A 24,706-nucleotide genomic window follows, 5' to 3' on the forward strand; every position below is an offset into this window, starting at 1 on the left:
TTATTGTACGAAATAAATTTTGTATTTTTACAATTGTTGATTGGTGATATTACCTGTTGAGCGCACCTCTACACCCCTTTCTCTCCAACACATGTAAATGTTGACATAAGTGTGGCACTTCATTGGTGTCCATGTCGACACATGAGAATGAATATGAAAATATTCAAAAAATGAAAAAAAAACTTCAAAAACTCATGTCAACCTTTTTCATTGTCGACCATAGCCATGTCAGTGTTTTCCATGTGCAATTTAATTCTGGAGCTGCCGCGAATCACGGGGGGTGCCGCGAATTGCGGGAGGGGGGGTCGCGGGGTTGGGTGCCGCGAATCGCGGGAGGGCGGGGTTCACAGGGGTTCCGGTGGGGGGTTGCCGCGAATTGCGGGAGGTGGGGGGTCACGGGGGGTGCCGCGAATCGCGGGGGGGGGGTTGCGGGGGGGGGGGGGTGACGCGAATCGCCACAAGAAAAAATCAACACAGAAAGGTCAACACATGTAAATGTTGACATAAGTGTGCCACTTCATTGGTGTCCATGTTGACACATGACAATGAATATGAAAACATTCAAAAAATGAAATGAATCTTCAAAAACTCATGTCAACCTTTTTCATTGTCGACCATAGCCGTGCCAGTGTTTTGCATGTGCCATTTAATCCTGGGGCTGCCGCGAATCGCGGGGGGTGCCGCGATTTGCGGGAGGGGGGGGGGGTTGCGGGGGGTGGGTGCCGCGAATCGCGGGAGAGCAGGGTTCATGGGGGTTCCAGTGGGGGGTTGCCGCAAATTGCGGGAGGGGGGGGTCGCAGGGGGTGCCGCGAATCGCCAGAGGGGGGGTTGCGGGGGGTGTGACGCGAATCGCCACAAGAAAAAAATCAACACAGAAAGGTCAACACATGTAAATGTTGACATAAGTGTGGCACTTCATTGGTGTCCATGTCGACACATGAGAATGAATATGAAAATATTCAAAAAATGACAAAAAAACTTCAAAAACTCATGTCAACCTTTTTCATTGTCGACCATAGCCATGTCAGTGTTTTCCATGTGCAATTTAATTCTGGAGCTGCCGCGAATCACGGGGGGGGTGCCGCGAATTGCGGGAGGGGGGGTCGCGGGGGTGGGTGCCGCGAATCGCGGGAGGGCGGGGTTCACAGGGGTTCCGGTGGGGGGTTGCCGCGAATTGCGGGAGGTGAGGGGTCACGGGGGGTGCCGCGAATCGCGGGAGGGGGGGTTGCGGGGGGGTGTGACGCGAATCGCCACAAGAAAAAATCAACACAGAAAGGTCAACACATGTAAATGTTGACATAAGTGTGCCACTTCATTGGTGTCCATGTCGACACATGACAATGAATATGAAAAAATTAAAAAAATTAAAAATAAATCTTCAAAAACTCATGTCAACCTTTTTCATTGTCGACCATAGCCATGTCAGTGTTTTGCATGTGCCATTTAATCCTGGGGCTGCTGCGAATTGCGGGGGGGGGGTGCCGCGAATCGCGGGAGGGGGGTCGCAGGGGGGGTGCCGCCAATCGTGCAAGGGGGGGTCGCGGGGGGGTTCTTTTTGCCGCGAATCGCGGGAGGTAGGTCGCGGGGGGGTGTTTTTTCCGCGAATCGGGGGGGGGGGGGTGTCACGGGGGAGGGTTTGCCGCGATTCGCGGGAGGGGGGGTCGCGGGGTGGTGGTTATGCCGCGAATTGCGGGAGGGGTCATGGGGGGGTTCTTTTTGCAGCGAATCGCGGGAGGGGGGGTCGCGGGGGTGTTTTTGCTGCGAATCGCGGTAGGGGGGTCGCGGGGAGCGGGTGTTTTTGCCGCGAATCGCGGGAGGGGGGGGCGCGGGGGGGGGGGAGGTTTTGCCGCAAATCGCGGGAGGGGGGCGCTCACCTGGTGGCTGTGGAGTAGCAGTGCTGGGCAACATGGGAAGGCAGTGGGTGTCTGGCACTGTCTGTGGGCTTACTGGGCTGGTTCTCTGTCACATACCTCCCAACATGACTTTCTCCAGGAAGGACACAATGCTCTGTTTCTAGACTTCCCCTTAATGTATGATTGCCATCACCTGTTTTAAACAGGTTAATTTCTCAGAAAGGTGTTCAGCACAGATGAAGGCAATCACACATTAAGAGGAAAGTCCAGGAACAGAGCGTTATAGACACAGACACCCACTTTGAGTGACAGATGTAGCCAAATATATATATATGTCTAGGATAGTTATATACAATATATATATATATATATATGTCACCAATATATATCTATGTAGTTTGACTTTGAAACTCCTGTTAAAATAAACCTTTATGAACAGACTCTACAACACTGAGGACAGTAGGCCATCCCCACCCGAATAGTGTATCCCAACCCCAGAATACAGTATGCCACCCCACCCCTAAGTACGGGACACCATCCCCACCCCTGAGTAAGGTACAACATCCATACCCCCAAGTAAGGTATGCCATCCCCACCCCCGAGTAAGGTACAACATCCCTACCCCAAAGTAAGGTATGCCATCCCCACCATCAAATACGGTATTCCACCTCCACCCCTGAGCACAGTACACCATCCCCACCCCCAGTTACGGTACACCATCCCTACCCCCAAGTAAGGTATGCCATCCACACCACCAGATACGGTATTCCACCTACACCCCTGAGTACAGTACACCATCCCCACCCCCAGTTACGGTACACCATCCCCACCCCCAGTTACGGTACACCATCCCCACCCCCGAGTACGGTACACCATCCCTAAGTAGTGTATGCCATCCCAACCCCTGAATACGGTATGTCACCCCATTCCCGAGTACGGTACGCCATCACCACCCATAAATACAGTACACCACCCCCAAGTACAGTACTCCATCCCCCCCCACGAGTGCAGTACGCCATCTCCACCCACGAGTACAGTACGCCATCTCCACCAATGAGTACAGTACTCCATCCCCCACCATGAGTGCAGTACGCCATCTCCACCCATGAGTACAGTACTCCATCCCCCACCATGAGTACAGTACGCTATCTCTACCCACGAGTACGTTACACCTACAACAGCCAGGTGGAGGGCGTAGTCACCCGCTGGATTCTTACACCTGAGATGTACAAATTTCCTTGTAGTTTGTATCCTAAACAAAATGAGTATAATATTAAATGAATTCTTCAACTGCAGCTCCTATATGTCTGAGCCAATGGACCCGAGAATCACTGATCCCAGAGCTAACACTTATATACTAAACTTGCGAGAGGTGTGGTATGCGCCCCTAACAGTCGGGATTCAGACGGTGGCTGTACTCATTGTCCCCCACGAGGGAAAATAGCCCGTCAGTCAGGATTTAGCAGTCGGGATTTCGATGTCGGCATGTCATCCAGCACCCGCTTACGAGCAGGGCCTCCTACCTCTATGTTGGTCTGTTACTACCCGCTTTGTTTTATCACTGTTATATAAGAAACTGTAAATAAATAATACATAACTAATGAATGGGTTTATCATCAGCAACACTGACCAATGGGATCATCGGCGACACTGACCAATCGTTTTAAAACAGCAATAGTTATACATGTATTCCGGACCAGGCTGTTTGGCATTTACTTCTATTGCCGCTTTAAAACTATCAGTACACTGCGCCAATGACCGGCAGCTTTGACGCTCCGCACCTGAGTAACTATACTCACCGACGTCCGCTGTAGAGTTCTGTCCAGGTATCTGAGTGCTGCTCACGTTCGGGAGTTTGGAAGACGGGTGCAGGCTCTCCGTGGTGCTTCCGAATTTAGCTTAGAAAACAGTAAAACACATTTATACCAAGGAATGGGCCACTTAATGGCACTAATCTTTTTAATGGGATCTGACAAAGTAACAGTTGATATTAAATGATTCATACAGTATGTATATGACTATTAATGCTCCGATTATTGTTGTTACATTGTTCATATATATATATATATATATATATATATATATATATATATATATATATACATACATATACACCGGTATATATATATATATATATATATATATATATATATATATATATATATATCTCAATACAGATACAGATAGGGCAAAGTTGTACGGGACACAATGCTGCATTAGGATGTAAGCGCACACGAGCACGGCCCTCTTCCCTCATGTGCCTTTTCTTCTCTCAAATACAATATCCTATCACTACTTAAGGGGCCTGATTCAGACCTGATTGCTGGGCTGCGAATCTTCACAGCCCAGCGATCAGGAAAATGCCGCCCCGCCAGAGATCCCCCCATCCCTGTGCACTGCTGCAAATACGTTCCAAATGTAGTCGATTGCGATTGCTGGCGACTTTTTAATTAGCGATAATGTGACATCTTTCAGCAAGTGCACATTTTTTGTAGCAGTAATGTGCGGGGTTTTTTTTTTTGTGTAAACTAAAAAAAATGGCATGGGGTCCCCCCTCCATGAGCATAACCATCCACGGGCTCTTGGACTGATCCTGGTTTCAGAAATACTGGGAACAAAAAGAGTAGGGGTCCCCCGTATTTAAAAAAAAAACAGCACTGAGCTCTTGAACCGGTCCTGGTAACAAATATACGGAGGACAAAAGAATTCCCTCGTATTTATGCAACCACAACATGCAAAATCGCACCCTAGTACATTTGGGATTTTTGTATAATTTTAATGTGAAAACATCTGGATACAATTTTCAGAAAACATTGTATTTGCCGATCATCGGACCAAAAAAAAAAAAATCACGTTTTCAAAAATTGCATCCAACAACAGTACAACTTAGCCGTAGATGTGTATATTAGGGGTTATTCTAATGCAATCGGTCCCCTGAGCGTTTGCACAAATTACGCCAGCGGATGTGAGGTGTCTCAGATCTGAGAGCCCTGAAGAAATAATATTTTTTTTGCAAATATCTGAAGAAATAATTTGATGACCTCCGACCATCGAATGATTTCTCCCCCGCACCCAAGGCTGCAAATGGATGATTACGGCATATCATCTATTCATCTGCCTTCAAAGGTTCGGGGGGGGGGGGGGGGGGGTCAACCAGAATAAGGACCATTGTGTATGTATGTGTATACTATGTAGCCCCTGTTGTCATTTACTTCAGCAACTTATTAAATTATTATAACACAGAGCATGTGGAGGAGTAGTCTACAGATATATTGCAGTGTTCTGGTCACGTGACACCTGATGGCGGTTACGTTCCCATGATGCATTTCTGCACTTACAATGATAAACCCCATCAGTGACTTCCTCCCACTCTCGCTCCATGTCAGAGGTCTCCCCACAGATCGGTGAGTCCAGCAATGTTCTCCACGTACTGGACTTGTCCACGCCGCTTGACACAAACACTTTCTTGGTCCCTTGTTTGGCGTTCAGGTGCAGCTCGTGGCCGTACAGCGTAAGATGACTGCTGTGGTCGCACATCCAAGCCTGGTTCCTTCTGCCCTCACATGGTTCCATCCTCAGCATGGGCAAAGGCAGCGATTTCACCACCGTGAGGCACCTGTTGCTGTTCACATTGATGATGGAGCTGGTCTTCGAGTCCCAGGTCCAGTGCTGGTGATGGGAGTGGACTTTACACTTTGCCAGGGAGACTCGGCCGGTGTCTTCAGCCACATGAAGGCACTTCTCCATCTGGACGTTTCTTATCATGAAGTTCTGGCCATCGGTGACTGAGGGAAGGAAGTGAAGGTGTTATACAGGGTTCCATCACTAATCTGAGACATTAGGAGGAAACTTTTCCCACCGTGACTAGAGTAACCCATCGCCCAATATATTTCCTCAACACTCAATAGTCCAACATTCAACCTGTATTTTATTATTCTGACATGACCCTATAATGATTGTGTGCTATGATAGCCGGTGCCTTTATGGGGCCTCCTTCACTAATCCCTGCTTCTGCAACAACGAGTGTGGTATGGGACTCCGACAGTCGGGATCCTGACAGTCATTATCCCGACGTCGGGATCCCGACTGCCCGGAGTCAGACAGCATGGCGAGTGCAAAAAAGCCCCTTGCGGGCTCGCTGCACTCGCCAGGCTGTGGATGATGGAGTTGTTTCCCTGTGGATGATGGAGTTGTTTCCCTGTGGATGATGGAAATGTACCCCTGTGGATGACGGAGCTGTGCCCCTGTGGATGATGGAGCTGTGCCCCTGTGGATGATGGAGCTGTGCCCCTGTGGATGACGGAGCTGTGCCCCTGTGGATGATGGAGTGGTGCCCCTGTGGATGATGGAGTTGTGCCCCTGTGGATGATGGAGCTGTGCCCCTGTAGATGATGGAGCAGTGCCCCTGTGGATGATAGAGCAGTGCCCCTGTGGATGATGGAGTTGTGCCCCTGTGGATGATAGAGTTGTGCCACCTGTGGATGATGGAGTTGTACCCCTGTGGATGATGGAGCTGTGCCCCCTGTGGATGATGGAGCTGTGCCCCCTGTGGATGATGGAGTTGTACCCCTGCGGATGATGGAGTTGTACCCCTGTGGATGATGGAGCGGTGCCCCTGTGGATGATGGAGTTGTACCCCTGTGGATGATGGAGTTGTTTCCCTGTGGATGATGGAGTTGTTTCCCTGTGGATGATGGAAATGTACCCCTGTGTATGACGGAGCTGTGCCCCTGTGGATGATGGAGCTGTGCCCCTGTGGATGAAGGCGCTGTGCCCCTGTGGATGATGGAGTGGTGCCCCTGTGGATGATGGAGTTGTGCCCCTGTGGATGATGGAGCGGTGACCCTGTGGATGATGGAGTTGTACCCCTGTGGATGATGGAGCTGTGCCCCTGTGGATGATGGAGCAGTGCCCCTGTGGATGATGGAGCGGTGCCCCTGTGGATGATGGAGTTGTGCCCCTGTGGATGATGGAGCGGTGACCCTGTGGATGATGGAGTTGTACCCCTCTGGATGATGGAGCTGTGCCCCTGTGGATGATGGATTTGTACCCCGGTGGTTGATGGAGCAGTGCCCCTGTGGACGATGGAGCGGTGCCCCTGTGGATGATGGAGCGGTGCCCCTGTGGATGATGGAGTTGTACCCCTGTGGATGATGGAGCGGTGCCCCTGTGGATGATGGAGTTGTACCCCTGCGGATGATGGAGCGGTGCCCCTGTGGATGATGGATTTGTACCCCTGTGGATAATGGAGTTGTTTTCCTGTGGATGATGGAGTTGTTTCCCTGTGGATGATGGAAATGTACCCCTGTGGATGATGGAGCTGTGCCCCTGTGGATGATGGAGCTGTGTCCCTGTGGATGATGGAGCTGTGCCCCTGTGGATGATGGAGTTGTACCCCTGTGGATGATGGAGCTGTGCCCCTGTGGATGATGTATTTGTACCCCAGTGGATGATGGAGCGGTGACCCTGTGGATGATGGAGTTGTACCCCTGTGGATGATGGAGCGGTGCCCCTGTGGATGATGGAGTTGTACCCCTGTGGATGATGGAGTTGTTTCCCTGTGGATGATGGAAATGTACCCCTGTGGATGATGGAGCGGTGCCCCTGTGGATGATGGAGTTGTACCCCTGTGGATGATGGAGTTGTTTCCCTGTGGATGATGGAAATGTACCCCTGTGGATGATGGAGTTGTACCCCTGTGGATGATGGAGTTGTACCCCTGTGGATGATGGAGCGGTGCCCCTGTGGATGATGGAGGTGTTTCCCTGTGGATGATGGAGTTGTTTCCCTGTGGATGATGGAGTTGTACCCCTGTGGATGATGGAGTTGTACCCCTGTGGATGATGGAGCGGTGCCCCTGTGGATGATGGAGGTGTTTCCCTGTGGATGATGGAGTTGTTTCCCTGTGGATGATGGAGCTGTGCCCCTGTGGATGATTGAGCTGTGCCCCTGTGGATGATTGAGCTGTGCCCCTGTGGATGACGGAGCTGTGCCCCTGTGGATGACGGAGCTGTGCCCCTGTGGATGACGGAGCTGTGCCCCTGTGGATGACAGAGCTGTGCCCCTGTGGATGACGGAGCTGTGCCCCTGTGGATGACGGAGCTGTGCCCCTGTGGATGACGGAGCTGTGCCCCTGTGGATGATGGAGCTGTGCCCCTGTGGATGATGGAGCTGTGCCCCTGTGGATGATGGAACGGTGACCCTGTGGATGATGGAGTTGTACCCCTGTGGATGATGGAGCGGTGCCCCTGTGGATGATGGAGTTGTACCCCTGTGGATGATGGAGTTGTACCCCTGTGGATGATGGAGTTGTTTCCCTGTGGATGATGGAGTTGTACCCCTGTGGATACTGGAGCTGTGCCCCTGTGGATGATGGATTTGTACCCCAGTGGATGATGGATTTGTACCCCAGTGGATGATGGAGTTGTGCCCCTGTGGATGATGGAGCAGTGCCCCTGTGGATGATGGATTTGTACCCCAGTGGTTGATGGAGCAGAGCCCCTGTGGATGATGGAGTTGTACTCCTGTGGATGATGGAGTTGTACCCCTGTGGATGATGGAGTTGTACCCCTGTGGATGATGGAGTTGTACCCCTGTGGATGATGGAGTTGTACCCCTGTGGATGATGGAGTTGTTTCCCTGTGGATGATGGAGTTGTACCCCTGTGGATACTGGAGCTGTGCCCCTGTGGATGATGGATTTGTACCCCAGTGGATGATGGAGTTGTGCCCCTGTGGATGATGGAGTTGTACCCCTGTGGATGATGGAGCAGTGCCCCTGTGGATGATGGATTTGTACCCCGGTGGTTGATGGAGCGGAGCCCCTGTGGATGATGGAGTTGTACTCCTGTGGATGATGGAGTTGTACCCCTGTGGATGATGGAGCGGTGCCCCTGTGGATGATGGAGTTGTACCCCTGTGGATGATGGAGTTGTTTCCCTGTGGATGATGGAGTTGTTTCCCTTTGGATGATGGAGTTTTTTCCCTGTGGATGATGGAGCTGTGCCCCTGTGGATGATGGAGTGGTGCCCCTGTGGATGATGGAGCTGTGCCCCTGTGGATGATGTATTTGTACCCCAGTGGATGATGGAGCTGTGACCCTGTGGATGATGGAGTTGTATCCCTGTGGATGACAGAGCGGTGCCCCTGTGGATGATGGAGTTGTACCCCTGTGGATGATGGGGTTGTTTCCCTGTGGATGATGGAAATGTACCCCTGTGGATGATGGAGCTGTGCCCCTGTGGATGATGGAGTTGTGCCCCTGTGGATGATGGACCTGTGCCCCTGTGGATGATGGAGCTGTACCCCTGTGGATGATCGATTTGTACCCCTGTGGATGATGGAGCGGTGACCCTGTGGATGATGGAGTTGTACCCCTGTGGATGATGGAGCTGTGCCCCTGTGGATGATGGATTTGTACCCCTGTGGTTGATGGAGCGGTGCCCCTGTGGATGATGGAGCGGTGCCCCTGTGGATGATGGAGTTGTTTTCCTGTGGATGATGGAGTTGTTTCCCTGTGGATGATGGAAATGTACCCCTGTGGATGATGGAGCTGTGCCCCTGTGGATGATGGAGCTGTGCCCCTGTGGATGATGGAGTTGTACCCCTGTGGATGATGGAGCTGTGCCCCTGTGGATGATGTATTTGTACCCTAGTGGATGATGGAGCGGTGACCCTGTGGATGATGGAGTTGTACCCCTGTGGATGATGAAGCGGTGCCCCTGTGGATGATGGAGTTGTACCCCTGTGGATGATGGAGTTGTTTCCCTGTGGATGATGGAAATGTACCCCTGTGGATGATGGAGCGGTGCCCCTGTGGATGATGGAGTTGTACCCCTGTGGATGATGGAGTTGTACCCCTGTGGATGATGGAGTTGTGCCCCTGTGGATGATGGAGTTGTGCCCCTGTGGATGATGGAGTTGTACCCCTGTGGATGATGGAGCGGTGCCCCTGTGGATGATGGAGTTGTACCCCTGTGAATCATGGAGTTGTTTCCCTGTGGATCATGGAGTTGGTTCCCTGTGGATGATGGAAATGTACCCCTGTGGATGATGGATTTGTACCCCGGTGGTTGATGGAGTGGAGCCCCTGTGGATGATGGAGTTGTACTCCTGTGGATGATGGAGTTGTACCCCTGTGGATGATGGAGCGGTGCCCCTGTGGATGATGGAGCGGTGCCCCTGTGGATGATGGAGTTGTACCCCTGTGGATGATGGAGCGGTGCCCCTGTGGATGATGGAGTTGTACCCCTGTGGATGATGGAGTTGTACCCCTGTGGATGATGGAGTTGTGCCCCTGTGGATGATGGAGTTATACCCCTGTGGATGATGGAGCGGTGCCCCTGTGGATGATGGAGTTGTACCCCTGTGAATCATGGAGTTGTTTCCCTGTGGATCATGGAGTTGTTTCCCTGTGGATGATGGAAATGTACCCCTGTGGATGATGGAGCTGTGCCCCTGTGGATGATGGAGCTGTGCCCCTGTGGATGATGGAGCTGTGCCTCTGTGGATGATGGAGAGGTGCCCCTGTGGATGATGGAGTTGTACCCCTGTGGATGATGGAGCTGTGCCCCTGTGGATGATGGATTTGTACCCCAGTGGATGATGGAGTTGTACCCCAGTGGATGGTGACGGTTTTGGCAGTGATGGTGCAGATGTCCCAGTGGGATCTTGGCCTGTGTAATAAGCATCACACTAGGGCCCTTATTCAGATCTGACCGCAGTACAAATTTGTTTGGAAAATGGGCAAAACCATGTGCACTGCAGGTGGGGCAGATGCATAGGCGCCGATTCTGTGGGTGCTCAAGGGCCCGAGCACCCATGGAAATTGATGAGCACCCATGGGCTGCTGGGCCGATGTATTAACTTGCTAATTTGCGGCTGCAGCACCCTCATCGCCGGACCCGCCACCTGGGAGACAGGATGACGGGAGAGTAATATGCGGATGCTGTGTGCCTCTTCCCGGCCGCAACTCGCGGCCACGCCCCCTTCTCGCTCCCCGGCAGGCGGGACATTGAATCCCACCTGCATGTTCTCGGTCGAGCTGATCGAGAACGGGACAAGCTCGACCGCCGTGACCTAAACATTGAATACCCCCCACAGACATTCAGAGGTGGATGATTTGTAGAGGCCGCTGTGCATTATTCTGCAGGACGAGGCTTGTGTCATCCCTAAAAGCACAGCGTCGGATCATCTGCCTGATCATCGGTCATCTCAGTGATCCTCAAGGTAATCAGGACAGCCAGTGCGCTAGGATGCAGCCACTGGCCTCGGTACGCCCAGATAACGAGGATGACACGCCCCAATTTTCTGGACCATTGGTCGTCACCGCCCACCAGCCTTGGCAGCATGTCATTCATACTGAGGGAACACTGGGCCTGATTCAGGCCTGCTCGCTAATATTGGCTGGCATAGTGAATTCACTCCCACTGCGACTGTTGTTGGGGATTTATATTTCTTATTGTGCCCACAGTATGTTCTGCTCCATGTGATCTCTGTGCATTAAGCTCTGTGATAATTATACTGTGATCTACATTCATATTTATAGATACACTCAGGGTGTTATGCAGCAGAGGAAAGGCCATTGTCTGAGGTTGGATAATAGAGGGAGGAGCAGTAACAGGAACCGCTGGGAAGCCAGGAAACACTGAGCGCTGATTACACCGTAATACTGCAGGGCACAGTAATAGTACACAGTAATACCGCAGGGTACAGTAATAGTGCACAGTAATACAGCAGGGTACAGTAATAGTGCACAGTAATACCGCAGGGCACAGTAATAGTGCACAGTAATACTGCAGGGCACAGTAATACCGCAGGGCACAGTAATTGTACACAGTAATACCGCAGGGCACAGTAATAGTGCACAGTAATACCGCAGTGCACAGTAGTAGTGTACAGTAATACCGCAGTGCACAGTAATAGTGCACAGTAATACGGCAGGGTACAGTAATAGTGCACAGTAATACCGCAGGGTACAGTAATAGTGCACAGTAATACTGCAGGGCACAGTAATAGTGCACAGTAATACCGCAGGGCACAGTAATAGTGCACAGTAATACTGCAGGGCACAGTAATAGTGCACAGTAATACTGCAGGGCACAGTAATAGTGCACAGTAATACTGCAGAGCACAGTGATAGTGCACAGTAATACTGCAGGGTACAGTAATAGTGCACAGTAATACTGCAGGGCACAGTAATAGTGCACAGTGATACTACAGGGTACAGTAATAGGGCAGAGTAATATCGCAGGGCACAGTAATATCGCAGGGCACAGTAATACCACAGGGCACAGTAATAGTGCACAGTAATACTGCAGGCACAGTAATAGGGTACAGTAATAGTGCACAGTAATACCGCAGGGTACAGTAATAGTGCACAGTACTACCGCAGGGCACAGTAATAGGGCACAGTAATACTGCAGGGCACAGTAATAGCGCACAGTAATACCGCAGGGCACAGTAATAGTGCACAGTAATACCGCAGGGCACAGTAATGCAGCAGGGTACAGTAATAGTGCACAGTAATACTGCAGGGCACAGTAACAGTGCACAGTAATACCGCAGGGCACAGTAATAATTAATAGTGCACAGTAATACCGCAGGGCACAGTAATAGCTGTAAGACAGTGGCAGGGAAAGTCATAGACGGCAGGTACCTTTCCCCTAGAATCCTGTCTTATGGCATATAGACTGCAGGCTATTTCAATCTGTGTGGTAAGCTCCGGCTTACAAAGGGTGTTCTGTCCTGGGCTGGTAATCAGGAGAGCACCTGATTCTTTAAAAAGGAGTCAGCCCTCTCCATAGTGCTCTCTCTCTCTCCCTGGGTGTTGGAGGCAGTAAGCTGCTGCTAGAGAGAGACAAGGCTGTAAGTACTGCATTACTTGATCTATATCTGCTGTATGCGTCCAGTGTCACATAGTGTGGCCCTGGTATAGAGAGGGACGTTTATTCTGTTTAGTTAGAGCTCAGACGAGCAGGTTTTTGTTTTCTGTTTTGCCTGAAGTGTAAAGGCTGTTGTTAGTTTCTTGCTCTGAGTGCTGCAATAAAACTCAGGCAAGCCCTGTTTTGGACCCAAGCCGTGATGTCACTGTCTAAGTCTGTGCCAAATCCTCACCTGTGCCTACCCGTTTGATGCTAAAACCCCACATATGGTGGAGAATGCGAGCAAGCATCTCACTTAAAGAGACATACATCGAACTATAGGACTTTTGCTACAGCAAGCTGGAAGTTGTTGCTAAAGGCAACCAGCCACAAGTGAGTGTCTGGAGTGCACTGATACTTGCATGTCCTGGCTAAAGGCTGCTGTAACACTGCAACAGGAGACTGTTAAAATGGAGGACCTTTTAAAACACTTGGTGCAGGCAAACGCATGTCAGCAAAAGGTGCATGAGGAGGCCATGCGTGCCCAGGCTGAAACCAATGTTTTGCTGCTTGAATCCAACAGACTAGCCTTAAAGGAACAGCAGCAAATTAATCTGCAATTACAAGAGCAAATACAGAATGTGGCTAAGAGTGTGGCGCAGAGTGTGCAAACACCCCAACCCTTGCTTCCAGCCACACGGGCTGCAGTACAGAAATCTCTGCAAAAGATGACTCTCACGGATGATGTAGAGGCCTTTCTTGCGGTGTTTGAACGTGTAGCAGAGCGTGAACAGTTACCCGTGGATCAATGGGCAGGTGTGGTAGCACCTTTTCTAACTGGAGAACCACAAAAGGCGTATTTTGATCTGAGTGAGCAGGATGCTAACGACTACGCGAAACTCAAGGGAGAGATCCTTGCTCGCTTAGGCGTAAACATGAGTGTGCGTGCCCGGAAGGTGCATAACTGGACTTTTTCTGAACAGTTACCTGCGCGGTCCCAAATGTATGACCTGGTCCACCTGGTAAGGAAATGGCTACAGCCAGAGGAGTCTACACCAGCGCAGATCGTGGAGAGAGTCGTGCTGGACAAGTATCTTTGTTCCTTACCTCCAAAGGTTCAGCGCTGGGTCGGTCACGGCGACCCTAATGATGCCGAGGGGCTTGTCAACTTGGTTGAGAGGTACAGAGCTACTGAAAATCTAATCCAAGAAGTGCCTCCTGGACATTCCACCCTCAAGAACAGCAAATCGGCCGGATCATCTGGTAAGACTGTTCCGTTTACTAGAGGGGTGAATAATGTTGTAAAGGGAGGTGGCCTAGATGGGGAACAAACAGTGGAGAGGCGTTCCCAAGGGACAGTAGGGTCCAAACCTGGGTCGCAAAAAGACTGGGGCCGCATACAGTGTTGGCGTTGTCATGGACCTGGGCATATTGCTGCCAATTGCCCCCTTACTTCTGAGCCAATGGAGTGTGATACAGCCAGGCGAAGCTCTTTATATGCACGTTCTGTTTTCTCTGCTGAGACTGTGTCAGAAACTGGACAGCAAATATGTCATGTAAAGGTGGATGGTTATCCCGGGAGGGCTCTTCTGGACTCTGGGAGTTTAGTTACTCTCATCCATGCCAGCTTGGTAGACCCTGGGACACTCACAGGACGTTACATAGGGGTCTTGTGCATACATGGGGACACCAAGGAGTATCCCACAGCTTTAGTCCAGCTAAAGAGTACTTGTGGAACTGTGTCCCATGAAGTGGGCGTGGTAGAGACCCTGATGCATAGTGTGATCCTGGGAAGAGACTTCCCATTGTTCTGGGACTTGTGGAAAAAGAATGTACACTGCACTAGAAATGATGTTAATAATGAGAATGTGTGCCCTGTGATTAGTCCTGAGCCTTTTGATCAGGATACTGAGGTTCAAACGGTAGGGGTGACCACTATTGAATCTGACAGTTTTCCCCTAGCTGTTCTTGCAGGTGAAGCTGAGGAGCAGGAAGAAGCATGTGATATGCCTGAGCTAGAGATGTCACGTGATAATTTTGGGACTGCTCAACTTAGAGATCCCACCTTATTAAGAGCTAGGGAAAATCCTAAAGTCATAAATGGTGAGCCCCAATACCCCAATGCTGACAAAGAGTTCCCATATATGGCCATTAACCAGGATCTACTGTATCGGGTAGATAAAATCTGTGGGGAGATAGTTGAGCAGCTGGCGGTGCCCCGGCCATACCGTAGAATGGTCTTAGACCTTGCTCACAAACACGCGATGGGAGGACACTTAGGTACTGAAAAGACCACACAACGCGTGTTGCAACGGTTTTACTGGCCCGGGGTTCACCGCGCAGTAGAAGACTACTGCAAGTCCTGCCCTGACTGTCAGCTGACGGCTCCCATGACACATTTTAGAAGTCCCCTGGTTCCGTTACCTATTATTGAAGTGCCCTTTGACAGGATTGCAATGGACCTGGTCGGCCCTTTGGTAAAATCCTCAAGGGGATTTCAGTATATTCTCGTGGTGTTGGATTACGCCACTCGTTACCCTGAGGCTATTCCTTTGCGGAATACCTCTTCAAAGTCCATAGCAAAAGAACTCTTCAACATGTTTACCCGTACCGGCATACCCAAAGAGATCCTTACCGATCAAGGAACCCCCTTCATGTCTAAAGTCACGAAAGAGTTGTGTAAACTGTTGAAAATTAAGCATCTACGTACATCGGTGTATCACCCACAAACTGACGGTCTTGTTGAAAGGTTTAATAAAACATTAAAGGGGATGTTGAAGAGGGTAGTGAGCAAAGATGGGAAGGACTGGGACTGTCTTCTGCCTTATTTGATGTTTGCGGTCCGTGAGGTGCCCCAATCATCCACAGGTTTTTCCCCTTTTGAGCTAGTATATGGCAGACATCCTCGTGGACTGCTTGATATAGCAAAGGAAACTTGGGAACAGGAGACTACACCCTACAAGAGTGTCATTGAGCATATTTCTCTTATGCAAGACAGAATTGCTGCGGTCATGCCTATAGTCAGGGAACACTTAGAGCAGTCCCAAGAAGCACAAAGTCGAGTGTATAACAGGTCAGCCAGGGTAAGAAGCTTTAACCCAGGTGATCGCGTGTTGGTATTAGTGCCCACCGTAGAAAGCAAATTTCTTGCTAAGTGGCAAGGGCCTTATGAGATCATCGAAAAAGTGGGAAGTGTAAATTATAAAGTGTATCAACCAGGTAAACGGAAGCAAGAACAGTTGTACCATGTGAACTTAATTAAACCCTGGAAAGACAGAGAGGCTCTGACAGCTGTAAGTGCCCCCTCTAGTGATAGCCCAGAGGTGCGTGTGTCAGAGACCCTGTCCAAATCCCAGAAGCAGGAAACTAAAGAGTTAGTACAAAGGAATTATGATGTGTTCTCAGAACTTCCAGGGCGCACCACAGCCATAAAACATGACATTGTCACCGAACCTGGAGTTCGGGTACGCTTAAAACCCTATAGAGTACCAGAAGCGCGTAGACAGGCCATATCTGGGGAGGACCAGAAAATGTTAGACCTAGGGGTTATCGAGGAGTCTAAAAGTGAGTGGTCAAGCCCGATTGTATTAATTCCAAAACCAGATGGCTCTTTGCGCTTCTGTAATGACTTCCGGAAGCTGAACGAGGTATCAAAATTTGATGCCTACCCAATGCCAAGAGTTGATGAGTTAATTGAAAGACTTGGTCATGCTAGATATTTCTCTACCCTCGACTTAACTAAAGGTTACTGGCAAGTACCTCTTACCGATAGTGCCAAAGAGAAAACAGCGTTTGTCACCCCCGATGGTCTGTTTCAATATCTCTGTTTGCCTTTTGGGTTGCATGGGGCTCCAGCAACTTTTCAAAGGTTAATGGACATTGTTCTTAAACCCCATCGTCAGTATGCCTCGGCATATCTAGACGACATCATAATTTTTAGTGATGACTGGAAGAGTCATTTACCCAAAGTCCAGGCGGTGCTAAATTCCCTCAGAGAGGCGGGGTTGACAGCGAACCCACAAAAGTGTACTTTAGGCCTCGAGGAGGCACGTTACCTGGGGTATGTTATCGGGAGAGGTATAATAAAGCCTCAAATAAATAAAGTGGAGGCTATCCAAAACTGGCCTCGTCCTTCGACAAAAAAACAAGTCAGGGCTTTTTTGGGAATTCTGGGGTATTACCGTAGGTTCATTCCCCAGTTTGCAACCATGGCAGCGCCCCTAACCGATCTTACCAAAGGAGGTAAGGCAGTTATGGTCAGCTGGAACCCAGAGGCTGAAAGGGCATTCCAAGAATTAAAAGTGGCCCTTTGTAATCAACCAGTCCTGATCACTCCAGATTTTAAAAAAGAGTTTGTCGTACAGACTGATGCTTCTGATGTGGGACTAGGTGCTGTCCTCTCCCAAGAAGTTGGTGGAGAGGAACACCCGGTAACATATTTGAGCAGGAAGCTCACACCTGCGGAGAGAAACTACAGTATAGTTGAGCGGGAGTGCTTAGCAATCAAGTGGGCCCTTGAATCCCTAAAGTACTATCTCTTAGGACGCTCCTTTAGATTAATCACTGACCACTCCCCACTTACATGGATGTACCAAGCCAAAGAGAGAAATGCAAGGGTCACGAGATGGTTTCTCAATTTGCAAAATTTCAAATTTACAGTGGAACACAGAGCAGGAAGGCTTCAGGGTAATGCCGATGCCCTATCCCGAACATACTGCCAGTTGGCAGACAGTGTCCGACCCCACAGGTTCGAACAGAGGGGGAGGGTATGTAAGACAGTGGCAGGGAAAGTCATAGACGGCAGGTACCTTTCCCCTAGAATCCTGTCTTATGGCATATAGACTGCAGGCTATTTCAATCTGTGTGGTAAGCTCCGGCTTACAAAGGGTGTTCTGTCCTGGGCTGGTAATCAGGAGAGCACCTGATTCTTTAAAAAGGAGTCAGCCCTCTCCATAGTGCTCTCTCTCTCTCCCTGGGTGTTGGAGGCAGTAAGCTGCTGCTAGAGAGAGACAAGGCTGTAAGTACTGCATTACTTGATCTATATCTGCTGTATGCGTCCAGTGTCACATAGTGTGGCCCTGGTATAGAGAGGGACGTTTATTCTGTTTAGTTAGAGCTCAGACGAGCAGGTTTTTGTTTTCTGTTTTGCCTGAAGTGTAAAGGCTGTTGTTAGTTTCTTGCTCTGAGTGCTGCAATAAAACTCAGGCAAGCCCTGTTTTGGACCCAAGCCGTGATGTCACTGTCTAAGTCTGTGCCAAATCCTCACCTGTGCCTACCCGTTTGATGCTAAAACCCCACATAGCGCACAGTAATACCGCAGGGCACATTAAAAGTGCACAGTAATACCGCAGGGCACAATAATAGTGCACAGTAATACCGCAGGGCATAGTAATAGTGCACAGTAATAAAGCAGGGTAAAGTAATAGTGCACAGTAATACCACAGGGTACAGTTATAGTGCACAGTAATACCGCAGGGTACAATAATAGTGCACAGTAATACCGCAGGGCACAGTAATAGTGCACAATAATACCGCAGGGCACAGTAATACAGCAGGGTACAGTAATAGTGCACAGTAATAAAGCAGGGTACAGTAATAGTGCACAATAATACCAAAGGGTACAGTAATACTACAGGATGCAGCACAGTGAAACAGCACGGCACAGAAATACTACAGGACACAGTAATACTGCAGGGCACAATAATAGTGTACAGTAATACTGCAGGACAAAGTAATAGTGCACAGTAATACCGCAGGGTACAGTAATAGTGCACAGTAATACAGCAGGGTACAGTAATAGTGCACAGTAATACCGCAGGGCACAGTAATAGTGCACAGTAAAACTACAGGGCACAGTAATAGTGCACAGTAATACTAAAAGGCACAGTAATAGTGCACAGTAATACTACAGGGCACAGTAATACTACAGGATGCAGCACAGTGAAACTGCAGGGCAGAGAAATACTACAGGACACAGTAATACTGCAGGGCACAGTAATAGTGCACAGTAATACTGCAGGGCACAGTAATAGTGCACAGTAATACTAAAGGGCACAGTAATAGTGCACAGTAATACTGCAGGGTACAGTAATAGTGCACAGTAATACTGCAGGGCACAGTAATAGTGCACAGTAATACTGCAGGGTACAGTAATAGTGCACAGTAATACCGCAGGGCACAGTAATAGTGCACAGTAATACTGCAGGACACAGTAATAGTGCACAGTAATACTACAGGGCACAGTAATAGTGCACAGTAATACTAAAGGGCACAGTAATACTACAGGATGCAGCACAGTGAAACTACAGGGCAGAGAAATACTACAGGACACAGTAATAGTGCACAGTGATACCGCAGGGCACAGTACTACTGCAGGGAACAGCAATACTACAGGATGCAGCACATTAATACAGCAATCAACGGTTCCCCCACCGCTGCTGCTGGACTGTGCGATGTGATGCCGATTCATCAGCTGTGGCCAAAATTCCAACTTGCCTCCGAGCGACTGGGACAAATTTACACCCCCTGCTCATCAGCACAGCACACACATACAGCATGTGCTGTGCTGTGCTGAACACACTAACACTGTGAGAGCTCATGCTGCTGCTGCCTGTGAGGGACGGGGGGGAGGGGGGTCGGACCAGGTAAGCAAGCCCAGGCTCGGGTATTTAGTATCTGCTACCCCCCCTCTCGGCAGCCCTGGGCATGCGCAGCACATTAAATTAGGGTGTGCACCTGTTGAAAAACATTTCTGTCTATGTGTGACGGTGTCTACAACCGGTTATACCCCTTTCAGACATGCGACCTGTTAATTACCCGGCATTTCACACATAGCAGCAAATTACCAGGTTAAAAATTGTCAACCCAGTAATTTGCTGAAAGGGTGTATTGTATTGTAAAAGGGTGTACCGGGTCACAAATCCCGGGTCGACGACCCTGGTAAAAGCAGTGTCAGTGACCCAGGATTTAAGATCCGGGTAGACCCTTTCACACTACACAAATGATCGGGTAGAACCGATGCACCCGGCAATTTACTGTTATGTCTGAGGGTATTAGATTGTGGTTCCAGCATTATCTGCGTCATTATTTCTTATCATAATTACCCAAATAGAAATGCTCCACACAATCATTTCCACCCAATCATTTCAATTTCTGTGTGGAGTGGGGGGGGGGGTGTCTGACTGGGGGTGTAGGTAATGAGGTCGACAAGAGGAAGGTCAACATGCATTGGGTCAACCACTGAAGGTCGACATGCATCAAGGTCAACATACAACTGAAGGTCGACATGGGGTTAGGTCAACAGGGTCATTAGGTTGACACATGTCAACCTTTTGAGCTAGCCCATGTCAACCTAATGACCCTGTTGACCTAACCCCATGTCAACCCTCAGGTGTGTCAGCCTGGATGCATGTCGACCTTCCTATTCTGGACCTTGTGATGGGGACCGTCAAATCAAACCGGCACTGGAAAAATAGAAACAGTAAAACATTTAGGGTGTGGCTTTTGGGGGAGGGGGTGTGGCCATATAATTTTACCATTTCACATTACACCACACAGTAGCGTCTGTTATTCACATTGCACCACACAAATACAGCCACTTATACACATTGTGCTACTCACAGGAGGCTCTATCACTCACAGGAGACAATCACTCAGAGGAGACTCTATCACTCACAGGAGACTATCACTCACAGAAGAGTCTACTACTCACAGAAGGCTTTATCACTCACAGGAGACTATCACTCACAGGAGACTCTATCACTCACAGGAGACTATCACTCACAGAAGACTTTATCCCTCACAGGAGACTGTATCACTCACAGGAGACTATCACTCACAGAAGACTCTATCCCTCACAGGAGACTGTATCACTCACAGGAGACTATCACTCATGTATCACTCACAGGAGACTCTACTACTCACATTTCTATCACTCACAGAAGGCTCTATCACTCACAGGAGACTCTATCACTCACAGGAGACTATCACTCACAGAAGACTCTATCCCTCACAGGAGACTGTATCACTCACAGGAGACTATCACTCATGTATCACTCACAGGAGAATATCACTCAGAGGAGACTCTACTACTCACAGGAGACTGTATCACTCACAGGAGACTATCCCTCACAGGAGACTCTATCCCTCACAGGAGACGGTATCACTCACAGGAGACTATCACTCACAGGAGAATATCCCTCACAGGAGACTCTATCCCTCACAGGAGACTGTATCACTCACAGGAGACTATCACTCATGTATCACTCACAGAAGAATATCACTCACAGGAGACTCTACTACTCACAGGAGACTGTATCACTCACAGGAGACTATCACTCACAGGAGACTCTATCCCTCACAGGAGACGGTATCACTCACAGGAGACTATCACTCACAGGAGAATATCACTCACAGGAGACTCTACTACTCACAGGAGACTCTAACACTTACAGGAGAGTCTATCACTCACAGGAGACTATAGCACTCACAGGAGACTATACCACTCACAGGAGACTCTATCACTCACAGGAGACTCTACTACTCACAGGAGACTCTATCACTTACAGGAGACTCTGTCACTCACAGGAGACTCTATCCCTCACAGGAGACTATCACTCACAGGAGAATCTATCACTCATGTATCACTCACAGGAGACTCTATCCCTCACAGGAGACTATCACTCACAGGAGAATATCACTCACAGGAGACTCTACTACTCACAGGAGACTCTAACACTTACAGGAGAGTCTATCACTCACAGGAGACTATAACACTCACAGGAGACTTTATAACTTACATGAGACTGTATCACTCACAGGAGACTATACCACTCACAGGAGACTCTATAACTTACAGGAGACTCTATCACTCACAGGAGACCGTATCACTCACAGAAGACTCTACTACTCACAGGAGACTCTATAACTTACAGGAGACTCTATCCCTCACAGGAGACTATCACTCACAGGAAACTATCACTCACAGGAGAATCTATCATGTATCACTCAGACTCTATCACTCATGTATCACTCACAGTAGAATATCACTCACAGGAGACTATCACTTACAGGAGACTATAACTCACAGGAGACTGTATCACTCACAGGAGACTATCACTCACAGGAGACTATCACTTAAAGGAGACTGTATAACTCACAGGAGACTCTATCCCCCACAGGAGACTATCACTCACAGGAGAAATTATCACTCATGTATCACTCACAGGAGACTCTATCACTCGTGTATCACTCACAGTAGAATATCACTCACAGGAGACTATCACTTACAGGAGACTATAACTCACAGGAGACTGTAACACTCACAGGAGACTATCACTCACAGGAGACTATCACTTAAAGGAGACTGTATAACTCACAGGAGACTCTATCCCCCACAGGAGACTATCACTCACAGGAGAAATTATCACTCATGTATCACTCACAGGAGACTCTATCACTCATGTATCACTCACAGTAGAATATCACTCACAGGAGACTATCACTTACAGGAGACTATAACTCACAGGAGACTGTAACACTCACAGGAGACTATCACTCACAGGAGACTATCACTTAAAGGAGACTGTATAACTCACAGGACACTCTATCACTCACAGGAGACTATCACACACAAGAGACTGTATCTCTCACAGGAGACGGTATCACTCACAGGAGACTATCACACACAAGAGACTGTATCTCTCACAGGAGACTCTATCACTCACAGGAGACTATCACACACAGGAGACTGTATCACTCACAGGAGACTATCACACACAGGAGACTGTATAACTCACAGGAGACTGTATAACTCACAGGAGACTCTATCACTCACAGGAGACTGTATCACTCACAGGAGACTATCACACACAGGAGACTGTATCACTCACAGGAGACTGTATCACTCACAGGAGACTGTATCACACACAGGAGACTGTATCACACACAGGAGACTCTATCCCACACAGGAGACTGTATCACTCACAGGAGACTCTATCACTCACAGGAGACTGTATCACACACAGGAGACTGTATCCCACACAGGAGACTCTATCCCACACAGGAGACTGTATCACTCACAGGAGACTATCCCACACAGGAGACTGTATCACTCACAGGAGACTCTATCACTCACAGGAGACTCTATCACTCACAGGAGACTCTATCACTCACAGGAGACTGTATAACTCACAAGACAGTGACAGAATATGTACGGCTTTTATCAGCGTTACTATACAAATTCTATTTATTTCTAAAAATGGTTTAAAGACCAGAAACTTACCCAGAAGAAGGGCCGAGAGGGCCACAGAGCCCAGATACCAGCCGCAAATCCCCATAGTCACAGGCTAATGACTCTTCTACTGTGGTGTGATGTGTAGGTCACAGAGAGACACACTGAGCAGCACTATCAGGGAAGGGTGTCCATGCTGCGAGCAGGGACTGGTGCACTGGTGGGACTGGTGCACTGGTGGGACCGGTGCACTGGAGGGACCGGTGCACTGGAGGGATTGGAGGGACTGGTGCACTGGTGGGACCGGTGCACTGGAGGGATTGGAGGGACTGGTGGGAAATCTGCCAGTGGAGAAGGCTGTGAGGGGAAGGTTGGAAGAGTTTTCCCTTTGTGAGTGAGTTGCCGTCTGTCTCCCTGGGGAGAATGTTAATGAGACAGACTGAATGCTGGATCCGCTCCCTCCCGTCCTCACCTCCCAACTGCCTCATATACTGTATATATACTAGTGATGCAAATGCTTGTAAGGCAGCTATTTGTACAGGATTGCCACTGTGAGAGAGATGTATTTTCACTTGCTGACAACAGATGGCAGTGCTTTAGAGACACACAGACACTGGATATATATATATAGATGATAATGATATGTAGTGTACTAGAGGTGTGCGCTACCACCGGTTTTGGTTTTGGATCTGTATCTCCCTCTGGTTTTGGATCTGCATTAGTTTTTGCCAAAACCGGCTGAACCACTGCACCCCCAAACTTTTGCACCCCTGCTCGTGGCCGCACCATGTCAGTATGTGCAGGGTGGCTGGTTTGTGGGGGGGTTCTAATTAGGGATGCCAATCCTGGGATCACGGGATTGAGCATTTTTAAATCCCGAATGCTGGGATTAAAAAAATGCCCTTGGATTGGCATCCCTATCTGCTGATTGGTGGATGTCTGGAGCTATACACCAATCAGAGTGCAGCATTCTCTACCTGCCTCCCAGCCTGCAGCCAGACAGTAAATGGCTGTCAGCATGCTGACTGGCGAATGTCTGGAGCTATACACCAATCAGATTGCAGCATTCACTACCTGCCTCCCAGTCTGTGGCAGACAGTGAATGACTGTCTGCATTTTGATTGGCAAATGTCTGGAGCTATACACCAATCAGATTGCAGCATTCTCTACCTGCATTGCTTTGCCCAGAGATAACAGTACTGTGACGATGGCCCCGATCGTCTCTATGAAGCCACTATGGACCACAATTGTACGCTATATCGATGTTCCTGCATCTGAGCGATTATCAGAGGTTTGCGCAATGTGCCCGTGTGGGTGAATTGTGATTATTGATTGTGTGTGTATCACCCGCCGACTGCAATCCTGTACACAGGAAACATGTCTCCGGTATCTCAGTCGTGGCATTCGCTCTCAGTGACCATAGAACAATCGGGGAGTCGACGTGTCCTGGATCTGCATAGATGCTGAGAGCGTACGTATAGTGGTCCCAGCGCATATTGGCATATTATTACCAAACATTGCATCTGCGGAAGCATTAGAGCATTATCATGAATCAGGCCCATCGTACGGACGCCACTGGCTAAAGACATGGCGGAGACGCATAATGATGAAGTGGCTAGTAAGGGAGGGGTGACAGGGACATTCATCCATACACACAGGGGACCCCCACACAGGGTACATTTACCCAGTAATTGGTACAGCGGCTGCCCACTCCTCCCCCATATTGTGCCACCTGGGTATCACCTGCCATGGTTTCTGATC

General features: G+C 49.3%; 1 protein-coding gene across 1 annotated transcript in view; it reads right to left on the reverse strand.

Annotated features, from left to right (window-relative positions):
• Positions 1 to 23,342, reverse strand: part of LOC146023797 (uncharacterized) — a 72,551-nt gene extending 49,209 nt beyond the window's left edge. Inside the window, exons 1-3 of the mRNA XM_083155394.1 lie at positions 22,997 to 23,342; positions 5,192 to 5,638; positions 3,653 to 3,751 (exon numbers count right to left, since the gene is read on the reverse strand). Coding sequence (XP_083011520.1) covers positions 3,653 to 3,751; positions 5,192 to 5,638; positions 22,997 to 23,051 — 601 coding nt within the window. The 5' untranslated portion in view covers positions 23,052 to 23,342. The remainder of the gene's footprint in view (positions 1 to 3,652; positions 3,752 to 5,191; positions 5,639 to 22,996) is intronic.
• Between the last annotated feature and the right edge of the window lie 1,364 nt (positions 23,343 to 24,706).

This window comes from Crinia signifera, chromosome 1, assembly GCF_055691185.1.
Source record: "Crinia signifera chromosome 1, ASM5569118v1, whole genome shotgun sequence".
NCBI classification, from domain to species: Eukaryota; Metazoa; Chordata; class Amphibia; order Anura; family Myobatrachidae; genus Crinia; species Crinia signifera.